Source organism: Mus caroli, unplaced genomic scaffold, assembly GCF_978045245.1.
Source record: "Mus caroli unplaced genomic scaffold, Mus_caroli_1 scaffold_5, whole genome shotgun sequence".
In the NCBI taxonomy this organism is placed as follows: Eukaryota; Metazoa; Chordata; class Mammalia; order Rodentia; family Muridae; genus Mus; species Mus caroli.
The window spans coordinates 151,329,268-151,348,336 of NW_028227260.1; the positions used below are offsets into that span (position 1 = coordinate 151,329,268).

At 39.6% G+C, this 19,069-nt stretch overlaps 1 protein-coding gene across 2 annotated transcripts in view; it reads left to right on the forward strand.

The window, feature by feature from the left end:
• Window positions 1-19,069, forward strand: part of Clcn5 (Cl-/H+ antiporter 5) — a 172,889-nt gene that overhangs the window by 7,946 nt on the left and 145,874 nt on the right. Inside the window, exon 3 of one of the 2 annotated variants that reach the window (XM_029473283.2) lies at window positions 11,501-11,569. The exons of the other annotated variant lie outside the window; for it this stretch is intronic. Coding sequence (XP_029329143.1) covers window positions 11,501-11,569 — 69 coding nt within the window. The remainder of the gene's footprint in view (window positions 1-11,500; window positions 11,570-19,069) is intronic. 2 annotated transcript variants of the gene reach the window in all.

Here is a 19,069-nt window from a genome sequence, read left to right on the forward strand (position 1 = left end):
TTAATTTCTGAAGGAAGTATACACACGCACATATGCACGTTTTTACCATATGATATTTATAGTACAAAAACTAGATATAGTTTCAATAATGGGCAATGCATATAAATTATGGCAGGTCTATATTGTATTGTATTTGGCCATAAAAAATGAAGTCTAATGGCCTGTTGTTGTGATCCCAGTACTTGGGTGGTTGAAGCAGGAGAAATAAGAATTCTAGGCTATCCTAGGCTACAAAGCAAAACTTGTCTAAAAAAATATCACGACTGATGTGGTAAATGCTTAGGAGAGAAACCCACACTAGAAGGAATGCTCCAAAGAAAGCGCCTTTCTCCAAGTGCTAGGCTGAGCTTACGTTTTTCTCTTTCTTTGATACATTAGCTTATTTTTCAAATTTTGTACAAGCAGTGTGTATTGCTTTTAAAAGCAGCGAACAAGTAATTTGGAAAGGAGACAGAAAAGACTGTGGACTTCCAAAGAATGCCTAAAACAAGTAGCCCACAATTGGGTGTCTGCTTCAGTTATGTGTCCCATCATACCTCTGAATAAGAAGAAAAAAAGAAACCAGGCCCCAGAGTGTTTGGTTAGAGCAGGCTTTTTGCTATTAATACTTCCACAAGGACACTTAATTTTTTGGCTGCCTCTACAATTGATTTAAAAAAAAAAATCTCTTGGGAGAGTGAAAGTGGGGACAAAGTGCCTGTGCAAAGCAACATGGGAACTGACAGAGCATCTGATGAAAACTACATGTGTGAAAAGAAAGCAGCTTGTACTAGAATTCATAGTTGCAATGGGAAACAAGTCTGCAGGCCTCGAATGCGAAAACTAGAAATTTAGACCTTGTAGGTTGTTCTTGTCTTTCTCATCATAGTGTATTTGTAAGTATTCCAATACTCTAGTGATTTGGCTAACACATGGTAGGCCAAGATGGAGTGTTAGAAAGTAGTTCAGGAGTTGATTGCAGAGGTTTGCTGTGAAATCTGGATCGTCTGGCTTGCTAATTGGACCATTATTACCTAGAAAAACCCATCTGCTCCCGACTTGACCAAATAGTAGCATTCTTTTGACTCTCAGAGTCAGGTTTTATGGTAGTGGCAAAGAAGCAGCATCCGCCCCATTTCCCTCTCCGCCTGGCACAGTGCCTCCCTGTGGCAGGTGCTCAAGAATTGAGTTGTCAATTACAAAAATACAAAGAAGCACTTGGGAGGCAGAGGCAGGCGGATTTCTGAGTTCGAGGCCAGCCTGGTCTACAAAGTGAGTTCCAGGACAGCCAGGGCTACACAGAGAAACCCTGTCTCGAAAAACCAAAAAAAAATATATATATATATATATATATATATATATATATATAATCAAAATAAGTAAACAAAGGCATTTTGTCTCACTTTATCACTTTTCTCCAATTCCTCAGAGGGCTCAAAATGAATGGGGAATGAATTTTGATGGCAAGGATTGAAGCAGAAGTAAAGGAAAACACCTTTTCAGAAATGTTATTACCATCTAAGGTTCTTTCCCAAGCACACAGCTGTGGAGGAAACCCAGGGCCTGGTATCTGATATGACTGGATTTGAACCCACTAAAATTATCTCCCTTTCAAAAGACTAAGTTGTTTCATTGTGGGTCAAATATAGTCTTAGGGAGAAAGTCGCTTGGCTTCTGTCCTGGCTCTGTCACTGTTAGCAGTTAGCTGTTAGCTTTGAGCAAGTTATTTAATCTTAAGTGCCTCACCTTCATCACCTATAAAATGGGGTCAGTAAAAATAGCTACTAATTAGTCTATTAGTGTAACAATTGTTAAAGGGTGACTGGAAGGATTGAATGAGTTAATATACATTTATAGCCCTTTCACCGTTGCCTGAATATTGTTCAGAAGTCACAAATGCTACTAGTATGCAAAAGATACATATAATATATATTATGTATTTATGAACGATAATATTTACTCCATATAATTGTAGATGTGATTGAGTTAACCATAGAATTGTCAGTAGCTGTAGCATAAGAAATACCTATTGAAGGGTATTGAAGGGGCACTATTATTCTGGAAAGTGATCTTTCGTGTTATCCAATTCAAATGTTTAATCTTGCAAAGGAAGCAGCTGAGACCTAGTGAGTTACTCAAGGCCACACAGTTGTCACAGAGTACCTACAGCCCAGTCCTGGGGCTCCTGATAATGACTCCCCTTTTTGTCTTATTTGTCTATTTATCCCTATATTACTGTGTTGTCTGCATTTGAGGCTGTGCTAAGGTGTGTGTGTGTGTGTGTGTGTGTGTGTGTGTGCATGGTAGTGGGGTGGGATTGAATCTAGGGCATTAGACACGCTATGCAAGTACTCCAGCTCCCTACCCTCGAGCTCTATCTCCAGAACATTTACATTTTATTTTCACTTTGAGGCAAGGTCTCCTTCACTTGCTTAGGCAGGGCTTGAACTTTTGGTTTCCCTCCCTCAGCCTCCTGAGTCTTGTTGGAATTGCATGCAGATTGGGTATCTGCCAAATGTTGATCGTTCCTTACTGTGTCTTACTGCTAGTGTGGAGAGTTTTCCTCTAGCTCTGAAAAACAATTCTCCTCAAGAGGTTTCTGGGATTTTTGTGTGTGTGGGGGGGTTGTTAGTATGCTATCATTTTTGAGATAAGTTGTGGTTCTTAGGTTTTAGCCAGAATTATGATTCAGAACTTCCTGTTTCATGTAATGCTGCTGTCTGTCATGGGTAGGGCAAGGCAGGACCTAAATGCTTTGCTTTGGGTGGCAGCAAATGGCAGATTCTTTTTCCTACCCCAGTTATTTATAGACTTGAGGTAAGACTAAAGATTGTATTGAGTAGCTAATAGTGTGAGCTAAAGATCTTTGTAATATATTGATGAAGCATATTTGATGCTTTTCAACAACAACAACAACAACAACGAACAACCTGTCTGGCATTAAGTGGCATTCTATTGTATTTATTTAGGATTTCTGTCCTGACTACTTCCATGAGAAGTAACATGGGAATCACAGCATAGAGCGATTAGAAAGTATTCCAAGGTAGGGACCATCCTGTAGAGGTGAAGAAGTTACTTTAGGTAGGTGAGACTCTTTGACTCTGAGTTCTCCTTTCATTTAGTTATCAGCTTGCCCACCTACCTGTTCTTTGGTAAAACCAGCCTTTTGATTCTTTGGGTGTGTTATGTACTCCAGTGTGTAGCCCTAAAGGGCACTGGCTTTATTTTTCTAGTACTTCTCTTACCAAGACAGAGAGCATTTAGGACAGGTACCATCCACTGATTTGCTCACAGAATCTACCTTTAATTAGTAATAGCTGCTTGACCTTTCTGTCAGAATACCATGGTAATGAAATGACATAAGGCATGCTAAGGTGTTTTCTTAAGCGAGAAGCAACCAGTGTTACTCCCTCCGGTCGTCCATTATATTCTATGCAGGGATGCTGATAGACATTTAGGGTCACTAGGAAACCTAATTCTCTGTTATACTAGCAAACTCTCTCAATTAGGCCATCCCATGCCATAAGTACATGGGTATATTAAGTTCTTACATATTCCAAACCTGTCTCCTTCTCTAATGCTGTTATAACTCATCACGGGTGAGTGGGAAGTACACTGTGTCACACTACTATGTAGCATGCATCCTGGTGTTAGAGATAATTATGGGTACTGTTGCCAGGGAGTTAGGAGTTTTCTCATCTACTCGGAATCTACCCACTAAATCTTTGAATCGAAAAACAAAAGCCAGGTGGTGGTGGTGGTGGTGGTGGTGGCGGAGGCGGCGGCAGCGGCGGCGGCGGCGCACGCCTTTAATCCCAGCACTTGGGAGGCAGAGGCAGGCGGATTTCTGAGTTTGAGGCTAGCCTGGTCTACAAAGTGAGTTCTCAAAAAGAAAAAAGCAAGAAAAGAAAGAAAAGAAAAGAAAAGAAAAGAAAAGAAAAGAAAAGAAAAGAAAAGCCATCATTTAAGAGCTGGATTAGTACTGGAGAAATCTCACCCCCTGAATTTGCATTTGGGTGGAGGCAGGGCAAATCACAGCAGGGTGTACCTGCCACAACCATAGTTGGTTTGTAAACTGTTAAAAGAATTGTTAACCAATGTAAGCAAATGGTCTGTAGTTTGCTATTATTGTGTTAAATAATCTGGTTCCCCATTTCTGCTTCAGGAAGTTCAGACCTGAGAGTTGACTTAAAAGCCTCCCCCCCCCCCCCCCCCCCGCACATTTGGGGACAGTATAAATAGTTAGACTCCATTGGCTTGGAAGTCATTCTGAAAATGTAAACTGTAAGTACCTTTTGGCTCAGGGAATATGTTTTAAAGAGGAACTGCAGGAACATCACTTACTACAATTAATATAGCTGGCAATAATGAAGTAACCAACATCCTTGCAATAATAAGTGATATAATAATAAGTATATATATATACACACACTAATAATAATAAGTGTGTATATATATAAATACATATACACACATACATACATACTATAGAAGCTGTTCATTTAATTAAAAGGGGCACAGGATATCTATATCTAGTGATAGGGAATGGTAACCAAGATACATTTTTTTTAAAGAGAGATGGCTTCATGTGGTCAAGTCTTAACCTTCCTACTTCAGCTTCTCAAGTGCTGGGATTGTAAGTGTACAACACCATGCCTGGCTTATGATACATTTTAAGTGGGGAAAAAGATGCAGAACACTGAATTATAGGACCCTTTTGGACAAGTGAAAGAGAGGGAATATTATGAGATAGGGCTTTCTAAGTCTCCCTTCCATTCTTCTCACTTCCTTCCTCCCTTCTCTTCTGTTGGGAATAGAACCCATGGCCTTGCACATGCTAGACAAGCACTACTGAGCTATACACACCTCCAGTCCTCTTAGCATGTCCGTGTGTGTGTGTGTGTGTGTGTGTGTGTGTGTGTGTGTATGTGTGTGTGTGTGTGTGTGTGCATGCATGCTTAGGAAATGTGTACAATATTGCAGAAGTACCAGTTCCAAGTTCCCTTGAATTAGAAGTGACAGGGTTAGGGATTTTCAGTTTTCTCTCGGTGTGTATTACTACTTGATTTAACAACACTCATATCGGCTATATCTTTGAATAACAAAGTTTACAGGAAAATTATTCCTGAAACTGGTGAATTGGTTGAGCTAGGAGGTTACTTTGAGGCATAGGAAGCTACGTCCAAAAACTAATGGCCTCTAGAAAAGCCACCAAGGATGATGGCTGGACAGACAGATTAGGGGAAATGTTTATTAACTATTAATGCTTAGAAAAAAAAGTAAGGGGGCTGGTGAGATGGCTCAGTGGGTAAGAGCACCCGACTGCTCTTCCGAAGGTCCTAAGTTCAAATCCCAGCAACCACATGGTGGCTCACAACCATCCGTAATGAGATCTGACTCCCTCTTTGCAGTGTCTGAAGACAGCTACAGTGTACTTACATATAATAAAAATAAATCTTTAAAAAAAAAGAAAAAAAGTAAGAATACATTGTTGAAATTATGTTTTTATTAGCCTTTAAAAATGAAATCATTGTAATTATAGCATGACTTTGATATCTGGGTGTTTTAATATGTAAGGAGCATAGTAAATGTATTCCAGATCAAAGTTAAAAGTTGAATGTGTCAATGTCTGGAGTAGTAGCTGCCATTCCTTTTTTTTTTTTTAAAGCACATTTTTTATTAGATATTTTCTTTATATACATTTCAAATTTCAAATGCTATCCTGAAAGTTCCCTGTACCCTCCCCCCGCCCTGCTCCCCTACCCACCCACTGTCACTTCTTGGCCCTGGCATTCCCCTGTACTGGGGCATATAAAGTTTACAATACCAAGGGGCCTCTCTTCCCAATGATGGCTGACTAGACCATCTTCTGATACATATGCAGCTAGAGACACGAGCACTGGGGGATACTGGTTAGTTCATATTGTTTTTCCACCTATAGGATTGCAGATCCCTTCAGCTCCTTGGGTCCTTTCTCTAGCTCCTCCATTGGGGGCCCTGTGTTCCATCCAATAGCTGACTGTGAGCATCTACTTCTGTATTTGCCAGCCACTTCATCAAAATCTTGCTGGCATATGCAATAGTGTCTGGGTTTGGTGGCTGATTATGGGATGGATCCCCGGGTGGGGTAGTCTCTGGATAGTCCATCCTTTCATCTTAGCTCCAAACTTTGTCTCTGTAACTCCTTTCATGGGTATTTTGTTCCCTATTCTAAGGAGAAATGAAGTATTTACCCATTGGTCTTCTCTCTTCTTGATTTTCTTGTGTTTTGCAAATTGTATCTTGGGTGTTCTATGTTTCTGGGCTAATAGCCACTTATCAGTGAGTGCATATTTAATGACTTCTTTGGTGATTGGGTTACCTCACTAAGGATGATATCCTCCAGATACATCCATTTGTCCAACAATTTCATAAATCCATTGTTTTTAATAGCTGAGTAGTAATCCATTGTGTAAATGTACCACATTTTCTGTATCCATTCCTCTGTGTTGAGGGACATCTAGGTTCTTTCCAGATTCTGGCTATTATAAATAAGGCTGCTATGAACATAGTGGAGCATGTGTTCTTATTACAAGTTGGAACTTCTTCTGGGTATATGCCCAGGAGAGGTATTGCTGGATCTTCCGGTAGTACTATGTCCAATTTTCTGAGGGACTTTCAGACTAACTTCCAGAGTGGTTGTACAAGCTTGCAATTCCACCAGCAAGAGGTGTGTTGCTCTTTGTCCACATCCTCAACAGCATCTGCTGTCACCTGAATTTTGATCTTAGCCATTCTGACTGGTGTGAGGTGGAATCTCAAGGTTGTTTTGATTTGCATTTCCCTGATGATTAAGGATGTTGAACATTTTTTCAGGTGCTTCTCTGCCATTCGGTATTCCTCAGGTGAGAATTCTTTGTTTAGCTCTGAACCCCATTTTTTAATGGGGTTATTTGATTTTCTGGAGTCCACCTTCTTGAATTCTTTATATATATTGGATATTAGTCCCCGATCTGATTTAGGATAGGTAAAGATCCTTTCCCAATCTGTTAGTGGCCTTTTTGTCTTATTGACAGTGTCTTTTGCCTTACAGAAGCTTTGAAATTTCATGAGGTCCCATTTGTCAATTCTTGATCTTACAGCACAAGCCATTGCTGTTCTGTTTAGGAATTTTTCCCCTGTGCCCATATCTTTGAGGCTTTTCCCCACTTTCTCCTCTATTAATTTCAGTGTCTCTGGTTTTATAGTAGCTGCCATTCTTGTTTAACTTGTTTGAATATTGTTCATGAACTTTAAGTTAAAATTTCTTGATCCTCTGACTTAAGGATCTGAGATGGAGTGTAAGTATAAACTTATGCTTGAAGTCGAGACAAGTAGCCTAATATTTACCTTGTAAGATTTTGATTAAATCTTCAAATCTTTCTGGACTTATAGGGGGCCATATGCCCCCCAAAGAAGACTGTGGCATGTGATAAAAGGAATCAAAGGGATGTCTCTCTGAATGTCCCTTTGATTTGAATATTCCCTTGCTGAATTATGGGCATTCAGAAGCAGGAATGGTTAAGCAAGAGATGAACTATAAGAAAGCAACTTTGATGAATTGATTAAGAAGGAGGACACGCTTTCCTCCCGTAATTGACAAAGCTCTGTAAGAGGTAGATGCTAGAAGCTTGAGTGATACGCTTAGTAGATGTTAAAAAGAAAAGGATGAAGTCACTTAAGGCTGTACGTGGGAATAGAAAGCCCATAAACAGAGTGTAACTTTTGCTAGGTATGGTGGTATATCTTGTAATCCTAGTACTTGGGAGATAGGAGGATCATGAGTTCAAGGTTATCCTTAGCTATACAGCAAATTCAAGACAAGCCTGCATTTCCTGTTTCAAAATCCCAATAAAACAACTGTGTAACTTAGGAGGATTTTCTAGGGGAATAAGAGGACTGAAGGAGCTTTCTAGAAGTGGTTTGGGGTTGCACTTGAACCTGGACCTAGAGGTTATGCATAGTGAACAAGGATAGGAAGTGCTCACCTTTCCCAGTGATAGCAGAAGCTTTTGGCCCCCGTTTAGACCAGGTGAGCTATAAGTGGGCTGACTTTATGTGTACTTGAAACCTGTACTTGGCTGTCCTGGGTAATGGATGTTGCTTAGATTTCCCACCCTACAGTAATGTATTTTGACTCAAAGAGCATCAAGAAAGAGGAATACCAACAACAACAACTAACATTTATTGAGTACTTACCAGGGGTAAGTTAAAGTGGTTCATGTGGATTATCTTTAATCTTCACAATAACTATTTAAGGGCCAGGAAGTAGGGCATAGAGTGGTTGCATTTTATTCTGCAATTGGAACTGGTGGAGCATGGCTCCATGGCTACCTCATTATGGATCCTGTGCTCTTGGTGACATTTTATTCCTAGGAGCACAGTGCCCAAATTCCTGTTTCCACTGCTTCCCTCACAAAAAGGGTGACGGCCAGTTAACAGACGTAAACTTCCTATTGTAGCCCTGTTGTGCTGGTCTTGTAGTTTGGGTTGTTAGCCTAGCCTTTAACACCTGAAGCCATCTCTCCAGACCATCTTGTTGTGGTCTCAGTATCAAATGAAAGGATGAGGGCAGGTGTGTAAGAAAGGTTACAGAAGCTTACAGGGTCTGTGAATAACTGGACTCTATGTCTGTGGCAAAAGTCTTCATTCTTTCTGAGTTTAATCTTGTGACTACCTTGTATTTGTCAGACTTTAGTAGATAGCATATGTAGGACCAGGCAGATTCAGAAGCAGACAATGCCCTCCCCCGAAAAATGCTAGTCTGAGGAAGTTCAAACACCTGCACAAATATCCATAATAAAATTAATGTGAGAGATGCATCTCAGGAACATTTTGGAATTCTGATTTTTTTGGAGGGATTTGGAATGTCCACCAAAGGCCCATATGTTAAAGGCTTGATTCTCGCTGGGCAGTGGTGGCACAAGCCTTTAATTGCACCACATGGGAGGCAGAGGCAGGTGGATTTCTGAGTTCGAGGCCAGCCTGGTCTACAGAGTGAGCTCCAGGACAGCCAGGACTATACAGAGAAACCTTGACTCAAAACACACACACACACACACACACACACACACACACACACACAAATTAAAAAGGCTTGATTCTCAGCTCATGGTGCTGTAGGGAGGTGGTAGAATGCTTAGGAGGCAAATCTAATGGAAGTTACATAATTTGAAGATATGCCCTTTAAAGAAATTTTGATTGCTTTGCCTCTTTTTTTTCTTTCACTTTTTTTTCTTTCAGGCAGATAGTAGCCTCCTCTGTCACCTGCTTCTGCCATGTGTGTACTGTGCTTAAAAACGGTGTACAGGCTTGAAAACGGTGGGCCAACAATACATTGGCTTAACAATACAGAGTTAAGTGTAAGTCCATTCTTCTCTGGTGTTTGTTCCAGTACTGGATAGGTGACTAACCCAAGTGCACAGAAGCTTGCCAGTTCTGCAGAGGCGGCATGTCAAGCCCACTGTGTAACCTTTCTTTTAAAACTTGTGGTTATTAGTGACTGAGTACAGGGCTTAGTCCTTGGGAGCCAGAACATGTGAGCACGAGAATGATGTGGGTGACAGGTATCATATAGTGGATGCTTTGTTCAATAGTTCAAGCCAGTGTACTCATGTTAAAAAAACATGTCACAAGTCCTAGAAATTAAATATCTTACTCTCGAATATTAGCTACAGAAGTCATCAGTTGTGTGAAAACATTTTTTTATTTTTGTTTGAAAAACATACATGGGTCAATTCATCTTGCAAGAGTATATTTCACTATGTATATATTAAATGCAAATTAACTCGAGGCTTTGCCTCTGCATAACCCAGGTTGCCCATGAAAGTTGCACATTATGTTATATATTATTATAACGAGTCTGTGTCAAAATTAGTGACACAGTGATACTTGATGATGCTTGTATCAACTTAATTCCAAAGGAATTGAAGGTAGCGGTACTAGACAACTTATAAGTGGTTTTCAGCCAAGGATGGTTTTAGTCTCTAGGGGCACTAGCAACATCTAGAGGCATTTTGGTTCTCACAATACTGGAGAGGTCTTACTAGCAGGTAGAAGAGCAGGAAGAGACTAGCTATTTTATATTTTACTGGCCAGCCGTCTGCAACAAAGAATTCTTTGTAGATAAATAGTAGTGTCAGTATTGGCTAGAGCTGAGGGACCTAGATTTGGGAGATCTTGGTAATGATCCTTGATGTCCTTAGTGTTTTTGCCAGTATCCTAGAGTTCTAAGCTTTGCTACCTAGTTGAAAGCTGGGGGGTGGGGGTGGGAATGACCACTGTTTAGATTTCTGTGATCGCAGCATCAATACAAATCGGATAGATGAACCGTTTGTTTGTTTTCCTAAATATTCTGGTTATATGGTGATTATTTACCATTAGCTTATCTGTAAACATTATCAATATTTATTCCACCCCCCAGGAAACTTTATTTCAGAGCTAAACAGGGGAGCTAAGACTTGATGAAATGTTATTTTGACGTATTTTCATATTTAATAGATCTTATCATAAACTGAGACACAACAGCTCCAGAGTGGCCCAGCCATGCTAATGATTTACTCAAGATTGAAGGCAGACATCAAACTCTTTGATGCCAAAAGCCATAGTTCCTTCCCTTCAATATTTGGCCTTGGTTTCTGTATTTTATCTTTGTTTTTTTTTTGTCTCCTAAAGACCACAATAACGTTTGACAAAAGAGTGGATATTCTTGGGTTTGGACATTGTGTAAATATGGACAAGATTATTCAACCTGCTGTGTTTTACAAAGCATGAAAACAACCTAAAATATTTCATAGTAGATATAAGTTACAGTATTCACCCATTGACACAGATGAAATATTAGAGCAGATGCTGGAGAGTTGGCTCAGCGGTTAAGAGCACTGACTGCTCTTTCAGAGGTCCTGAGTTCAATTCCCAGCAACCACACTGTGGCTCAGAATTATCTGTAATGGGATCTGATGTCTTTGTTTCATGTGTAGATATATATGAAGACAGAACACTCATATACACAAAATACGTTAAATAATAAATCTTTAAAAAAAGAAATATTAGAGCAAATAGGGATGGAGCTTAAAGGAAGTTTTAGCGTAAAGTGACAATATAACATAGCTGGATAACATTGCTCCAAGCTTCCATTTTGAAGAAAACCTGTTGGGCTGACTCCCAAACTCTATTTGTCTAGTAGTTTGGATTTTTAAATGTGCAAAATAAGAATTTTTTCCATTGCTTTCAGCTGCTCTGCCTGCCTTAACAGATAACTACTGAGACAAAAAACTAGAACTGACATTAATCTGCTTTATGAACTTTGAAGACATATTGTTTTTTAGCTATTTTTTAAAAATGGATGATTATTGTGGTAGTTAATAGTTACTAAGCTCTTACAGTTTTCCACGTACTATTTTAATTATAGTTAATTAATTAATTAATTAAGTGTGTGTGTGTGTGTGTGTGTGTGTATACAACTTGCTGCATTTGGTTTTCTCCTTCCACCATTTGGATCCAGGAATGAACTCAGGGAGACAGGCTTGGCCGCTGGACCATTTACCCACTGACTCATCTCGCCAGCTCCCAGGTACCATTTTAAATCCTTTATACACATTTCCCAGTGCAATCGAGCTGTCAAAGGTTAGTAGTAATATTCTTCTTTTTAAACTGCAGAAAGTGGGGCAAAGAGAAACTAAGTAAAAAATTTCCATAGCTAATAAGTAATTCCTGGTATAAATGAATATATGCTGTAAGTATAAAATGTACAGTGGATTTCAAAGACTTGATATATAGAAGAATCTAAAAGCTATAATAATGTTTTTATTGGCTACCTATAGAACTGATACCATTTTCTATGTATTTATTCAATAAAATACAGTGTTATATCTCATTTCACTTATTATTTTCTTAATGCAGTATCTAGAAAATTTAAAATTGCCTGAATGGCTTTTGTTTGTGTTAGACAGTATTGCCATAGAGTGTTTTATCAAGCCAGCTCTGAGAAATGTGCAGGATCTCACCCTTGTATCACATCATATACACGAGACGAAAGCAGAGGAAACAGAAAAAAAAAGTTCATTACATTGGACTGAAGCTAGATGCTGCATTCATTCATAGGAAGATATCACACCTACTCTCTAATGACTGTTGTATTAAGGGGTGAGGAGCAAGAGAGTTTTAAGTTTAGTTTACTCCCATCTATTGAGCAATGGTGTAAAGCATTGTGTCAATATCGTGGCTCATCCAAAATCATTGACTTGAATCTTTCCATCAAGAACTTAGAGTCTAGTAAAAGGATTACACTTGTAGAAAGAGTAGTAGAAGAATGCAGACTCCTAAGAGAACAGTAATTTGAAGCTAGATTAAGGATGGAAGGCTAGGGAGGAGGTGACATTTGAGCTGGTTGAAGAAAACTAGGTAGTGGTACCCTCCTTACTCAAAGGGAGGTGCAGATATTGGTGACAGGTCCCTGAATTTGGATGGTTGCTCACCAAATGGAGTTTCAGTGTGACACATGTTAGAGAGAAGTCAGAGAGCTTGAAATGTGCATTTGGGGTGATCTCTTTGTATTGCCTGCTACACATTCCCCATCTCCCTGCTTTCTTGTACTCACATAGGAACTTCCTATTACAGAATAGCTGTTTGGATTTGTGAACTCCTGGATCAGCCAGGCTGCAAGGGTTCGTTAGATGCATAGCTCATGGTTTCACTTACGTTTTTGGGTACTAGAGATGGACAGGTGAGCGTGTAATTCCATGTGTGTTTTTTTAAGCTAGGGTCTTACTGTGTAGCCCTGGCTGGCCTTGGGGTCCTTTATGTAGACCACGGTGCCTTTGAACACCTCTGTCTCCTGGGATGAAAGGTATGCACTGTTATGCCTGGAAGATGACTTGTTTGTTTTAAAACTAGTTAAAATGGCCCTGTCTTGAAATTAGATTTAATTTAGATTTTTTTCTTGTCCAATCTCTTAGGCAAATTGTAGCTCCCCTCACAGGAAGCAGTAGGTAATAAGACAGAGAGGCCAGGAAGGCTACTCTAACAGAAACTTCTTTACGTTGGTTGAAGTGGGAAGGGTAAAAAAAGATCTTCTTACTCCACTAAGACTACTTTGTTCAATTCTTGCCAGCTACCAGGTATTTAACAAATTGGCTCATTTACTGTTCCTGTATTCCTTTTTTTCTTTTTTGAGGCATAATGTAATGTAACTAGGCTGGCCTAGCATCTTCCTTCCTCCATTCCCAAGTACTAGGCTTATATGCATGAAGCACCGTGGCTGGCTGATTGCTTTGGTTTTGTGTGGAATATATTTGGCACTTAAAAAGCAGCTTTGAGGAGTTGGAGAAATGTCTTAGTGGTTAAGAGCACTGACTGCTCTTGCAGAGGACCCAGGGTAAGACGAGTCCAGTTTCTAGCTCACAATCGTCTATACCTCCAGTTCCAGAGGATCTAATGCTCTCTTATGATGTTCTTCTGTTCATGTATGCATATTGTGAATGCAGATACACATAGTCACATACACACCGATACATAAAATAAAATAAGGGAAAATTTAAAACTTTGAAAATAAAAGAATATGGTTTTCAAGATTGAAATTTGGAGGGAAAAGAACTTTATAATGAACTAGTAGTGGTTCTTCAGTTTCTAACTGCAAGCAGGTTGTTTTATTAAGTTTTTGGCTTGTTGGTTTTATGCTAATAGAGTTTTGCTTCATTAATATAGAATCTGCTACATTGATTCCCTCCTGCTCTCCAGAGGATAGTACTCAGCTAGTTGATTTTTTTCCTTTTATAGAATCCAAAATGTTAAAGCTATGAGATGTTACAGTAGCTGTCTCTTAGTGAGAAATGATAGTGTACTTCTTTCCTTTTAGAAATTAGAAATGATTATATAATCTATTCTTGTTAAAAATCAGGTTTTTTTCGACAGTCTCATATAGCCCAGGCTGGCCTTTAACTTGCTATATATCTGAGGATGACCATGAACTTCTGCTTGTCCCTCCCAAGTATTGGGAATACAATAGTGCACCACTGTCCCCAACAAGTCTTTCATTTTATGTAATCAAGTGTATTAGCCTTTGCTTATGTAGTTACACAGTTTGCGATTTTTAATATATGTTGCAACAGTTGGTGGAAACAAGGGTTGGAATAGGAAATAATACATACACACTTTTCCAGGCATACCTGTAGTTTCATGAAGCTTATTATTTTACAACATAAAATGGCACTAACGGACTTTCAAGCTGCAAATTGTGGCACAGCCAAAGTCTAATCTTTTTTTTTAATCTCTGTCTGTCTTAGTTTCATATCCTGTTGATGACATAAAATATCCTGACAAAAGCAATTTAGGGGAGAGTTCATTTGGCTCTCAAGTCCATCGTTACAGGGAAATCAAGGCAACAGGAACTTAAAGCAGCTACATCCATAGTCAAGAGCAGAGAACAATGAATTAATGCTTTTGTGCAAGTTCTCACTGTTAAACAATCTAGGATTGCCTGCCCAGGGAATGCTGCCAACCACAGTGGGCAGATCTACTCAGTAACCAAGATAATCCCTAAATAGACATGCCCACAGGCTAGGTAAGTATAGATGATCCCTCATTGAAATGCAAATGTATTTAGATTCTATCAGTTTGACAAAACTGAATACCGGCCACCTCTCTGTCTGTCTATCGACTATCTACCATTATACCAAAGGTCTGTCTTAACCTGCCTGATACTCTTGTAATGTACTTTCAAACAATATGATTGGGAGCTTTAGAGCTAATATTAGCTATATCCTGAAACTGTGTAGTTTTTTTAGTTCAAACTGACCTATCATTCAAAATTCCTAGAACCCTGTTACCTGTGTATATCTTGGTTTAGTGTAGCCTTCGGCTAAGATGAATAGACCACTCACCCTGCAGTGGCCTTTGCCAGTGACTGTGGTGATTGTTGTAGTTATTCAGAGGCATTGGCTCTGGAGTGGGCCTGCCTGAATTTGATTTCTAAGTCTGACACTTGGCTAGCTGTAGCGATAGCCTAGGGCAGATCAGTTAAGTCCTCGATGTTGTAATTGAGTTCTCTCATCTGTAAAAGGATAATAGTGTCCACTTCACAGGACTTTTATGATGGTTACATCAGATAATGAAATGTACAGTGCCTAAACTGTCTATTAGTTTGTCCTGAGTGCTTTTATAATAGTTATTCCAGTCTCGTGAAGATTAAAATGTTGGAAAGTCCTTCTTTATGTCAGGCAGAGCTCCAGTCTATTTCTGATCTCTCTCTAACCTCTAGTGCCAAGCCGAAGAAAACCGTTTTCCTTCCTTTTCTCCCTTTCTATGTTGTAACTGGGCATAATGGCCCACACCTGTAATCCCATCACTCAGAGATTGTGACAGGAAGAGTGAGGTGAGCTGGAGGTCAGCCTGCTTCCACAGTTATAGGGCAACCTAATCTATAGTTTGAGACCCTGTTTTAAACCTAACCCACCTCCCCATACACACAAAAGAAATAGGGGGAAAAGTATGCTGTAAATGGTAAAGCATTATGTTGTCAATAATGAAGTTTAATAATCCTACCATTGTTTTATGGCATATGTAATAGACTAACTTGTCATGTTTACTGGTTATATTTCATTTTTACCAGGCTAAATATCTTGTATTACTTTTAGTGTTTTTTTTTTTTTTTTGAGACAGATCTTTTGTATCAGTCTGGCTTCAAATTCTCTGTGCAGCCAAGGGTTGCCATAAACTTCTGATTTTCCTGTCTGCACCTCCCAAGTGCAGATTATAGGCATGTATCACCATGCTTGGCTACTATGTTATTTGTACAATAGGATCTTTAAACACTTAGTTGTGATTCTTTTCTCCAAGACCTGATTTATTGTATATATTCAGAGCACAATGATGATATAGTAGATAACTCCACTCCACTCTCTTTAATACACACACACACACACACACACACTTTATCGCTGGGCATGGTGGCCCATGACTGTAATCCTAGCTGAAAGGCTGAGGCAAAGAAGATTTTAAGTTTGAGGCCAGCCCGAACAATTAAGCAAGAACCTCCAAGAAAAAGAATACGTACTTTATTAAAGAGACTGAGTGTTGTAGTAGTTTGAGGAATATTATCGTTCTGTCGATTACAGAGTCTTTTGCAATGCACGTTCACTAATCTTAAATTTTCTTGGAAACAGAGTCTCACTATGTAGACTAGGCTAGCCTTGACCTCACAGCAGTCCATCTGCATGTCTCTTGAGTACTGGGATTAAAGGTGTGTGCTATCGCATCCTTGACTGTTTTAAAACTTTCATTCACATATTGTTTTTTTTAAAGACATGTTCTCCTGAATCCCAAGATGACATTGAGTTGCCCATCTCTACCTTCTGAGTATTGGGACTCGAGGTTTGCACAGCACACCTGGTTTATGTAGTGCTAGGGATTAACCTCAAACTTTTTGCGTTCTATGAAAGCACGCTATCAACTGAACTACAGATGCAGCTCCTTTGGATGCTGGAGACACATCTCGATTAATTTTTTCAGATTTTTTTTTGTCCTCTTCTTTGTGTCAGACACTGTGCCCTAGGTAGGAGATTTAAAGTGGTTCTTTCTACCTTTCTCACTTTTACTTTGCCTGTCAACGTTTTTGGATTCTAGTTCTCTTTGAAAGCAGATCACCCGTGTCTCCCTCTTTTATACATGCTTTGCTTCTGGTATTTTAATAGTGCTAAATGCAGAGTCCCGAGGCCTACAAGCCTGTGAGGTAAACATTGATCTATTAGTTACTATTCTTTAAAAAAACATCTTTTTACACTGTTAGAGTGACTATGCCTTTAATCCCAATATTTGAGAGGCAGAAACAGGAAGAGCTCTGGAGTTTAAGGCCAGCATGGTCTACTTAGTGAGTTCCAGGCTAGCCAGAGCTACATAGAGAGACCTTTCCCTCAAACAAACAAACAAACAACCCCAAACAAAAAATGCACTCTTTTTATTTTAAAATAATTATACATTCAGGTAATTATAGGAACTGCAAAGAAGTTACAGGCAAGGTCCATGCACTTCTTCCTAGCTTCTTTCAATAACAATAATAACATCATATGTGAACTCTATTACAACAGCAAACCAACAAATGGACATTGGTAAACTCTACAGAGGTGTGAGGAGGATGAGACTCAAGTCAAAGAAAGCTTTAGTATGTGTATTGCTGTATGCAGCTTTATCACATGGCTGTTAAGAGTGGTTCCTGTAAAGAAAAATTGTCTAAAAATATTGGAAGTCAAAATACTGAGCCAGTGACATTGGCCCAGTCTACAGTTCTCACGACCAGAGCCTCTACCTCATAGAGATCCACCTGTCTTTGGCTCCAAAGTGCTGAGATTAAAGGCATGTAATACCACACTGTCCACTTTTGTTTTTAAGGTGTTTTGGAAATGTTACAGCTTTGGAAACCTGGGCTGTTAGTTATCAAACTATAGCCTTCCTTCATCATTCTAATCGGCCATATTGTGTGTGTGTGTGTGTGTGTGTGTGTGTGTGTGTGTGTGATACTTGGCATCAAATTCGGAGTCTCACATGTGCTAGGCAAGTACTCAACCACCATGATTTTTTTTTTTTTATTTTTGCAGAGATCACCAGCAAAAACTTCTTAATCAGGAATGCAGGTTACCTTCTAACCACAAGTGCTATATTTTGTTAGGGTCCATGGAGCCAAATTCATTTGAAACTGCACGATTGCCCATAGGTTAGCATCTTTTTCATGTTTGTCCTGCCATTACCAGTGTGAAAAATTAGCCCTGTCATATAAGGTGGGATAGAAATAGGAACTGGATCATTCTGCTGTGGTCCTTGCTCACTTGCTGTCTCTCCATCACCTGTTCACATATATTTTCTACTCAGGGTAGATTATCTTACATGGAAGAATGTGCACCTGTTATGGCTACATCAGTTCCTGTTGCATATTAATATGATTTCTGTTTAGTCATGCTGTGGTCTTTAGTTGCCTCAGCTTTTTTTATTTCTTTACAACTGGGGGGGGGCAGGCGATGTGTGGATACTAACATTATGAGACTGCCCTTCTACTTTTTATTCTTCTAAAACATTGACCTACTAAAGGGTCCCTGTGATCACTTATGGAAATTCTTACACCCAATATTCGTGGGGTATGTTCATACCTATGTCTTCGTTGTTCTGTCTATAGTTGTTACCAAGAAGTGTTTATGATAATCTGGACATGGTTCCTAAAGTTTCTTTCACTTCAGCTTTTAACTAATCACTTCTTCTTTCTTGGCCAAATTCACTGAGTTTCCAGTTCCTCTGTTGCTTCCTCAGCATCCTAAAGGATGAAATGTCTCTGGTGTAAATTCAACACAATCCCTTCCCATTTCATAACCAGAGCATTTCCTGGATGACACTATTTTCCCCTCTGATCTCCTACATCTTCCTGAATCTGTGTTCTTTGGTTTAAAAAAACCAACCCACGTGTTTACAACCATTTCTCTGAAGTTTTTACTCTTGGTGACACTGTTCCCCACCCCACCTCACAACTCTCTCAGATGAAGCTGTTTAGTCTGCAAATTCCTTATTCTCAAGAAAGCTTCCAGAGCCAGAGTGTTTTTCAACACTCCCCCGACCCCCACCGCTTTTGACATTCATGTTAGCAGGTACTGGGCAGGCACAGAGCAAATTTTTGGTTCCTTGCTTGACTTTTTTCTTTGATTCCCTTGGCACCTAAATTAGTCTTGTATACCATGCTGACTCCGGGCATCACTGAAGAGTTTCCAGATGCCCCACATAACTCTTCTTGATTTCCAGTCATATGACCTTCATTTCGACTTTGCCCAAGCAACCTCATTTGGTCACACCAATGCATCATGTCATCATCTGGAGCTGTTCCACCTCTGTTGTTCCCTTTCACAGAGTTTCTTTGAGTGCTTATACACTTCCACTCCATCTTCTGTTCTCCTTGACTTCTAGCCTCTCAGTCCCATGTCCATTCCCACCCAACGAACATTCCCTACTTTCACTTGGCTCCGCCAGCCATTTGATACTAATTCCCACAGTATCCCCAATTCCCTCACGTTCTTCTTGTTCCGCTGCACCTGCCCTGCCA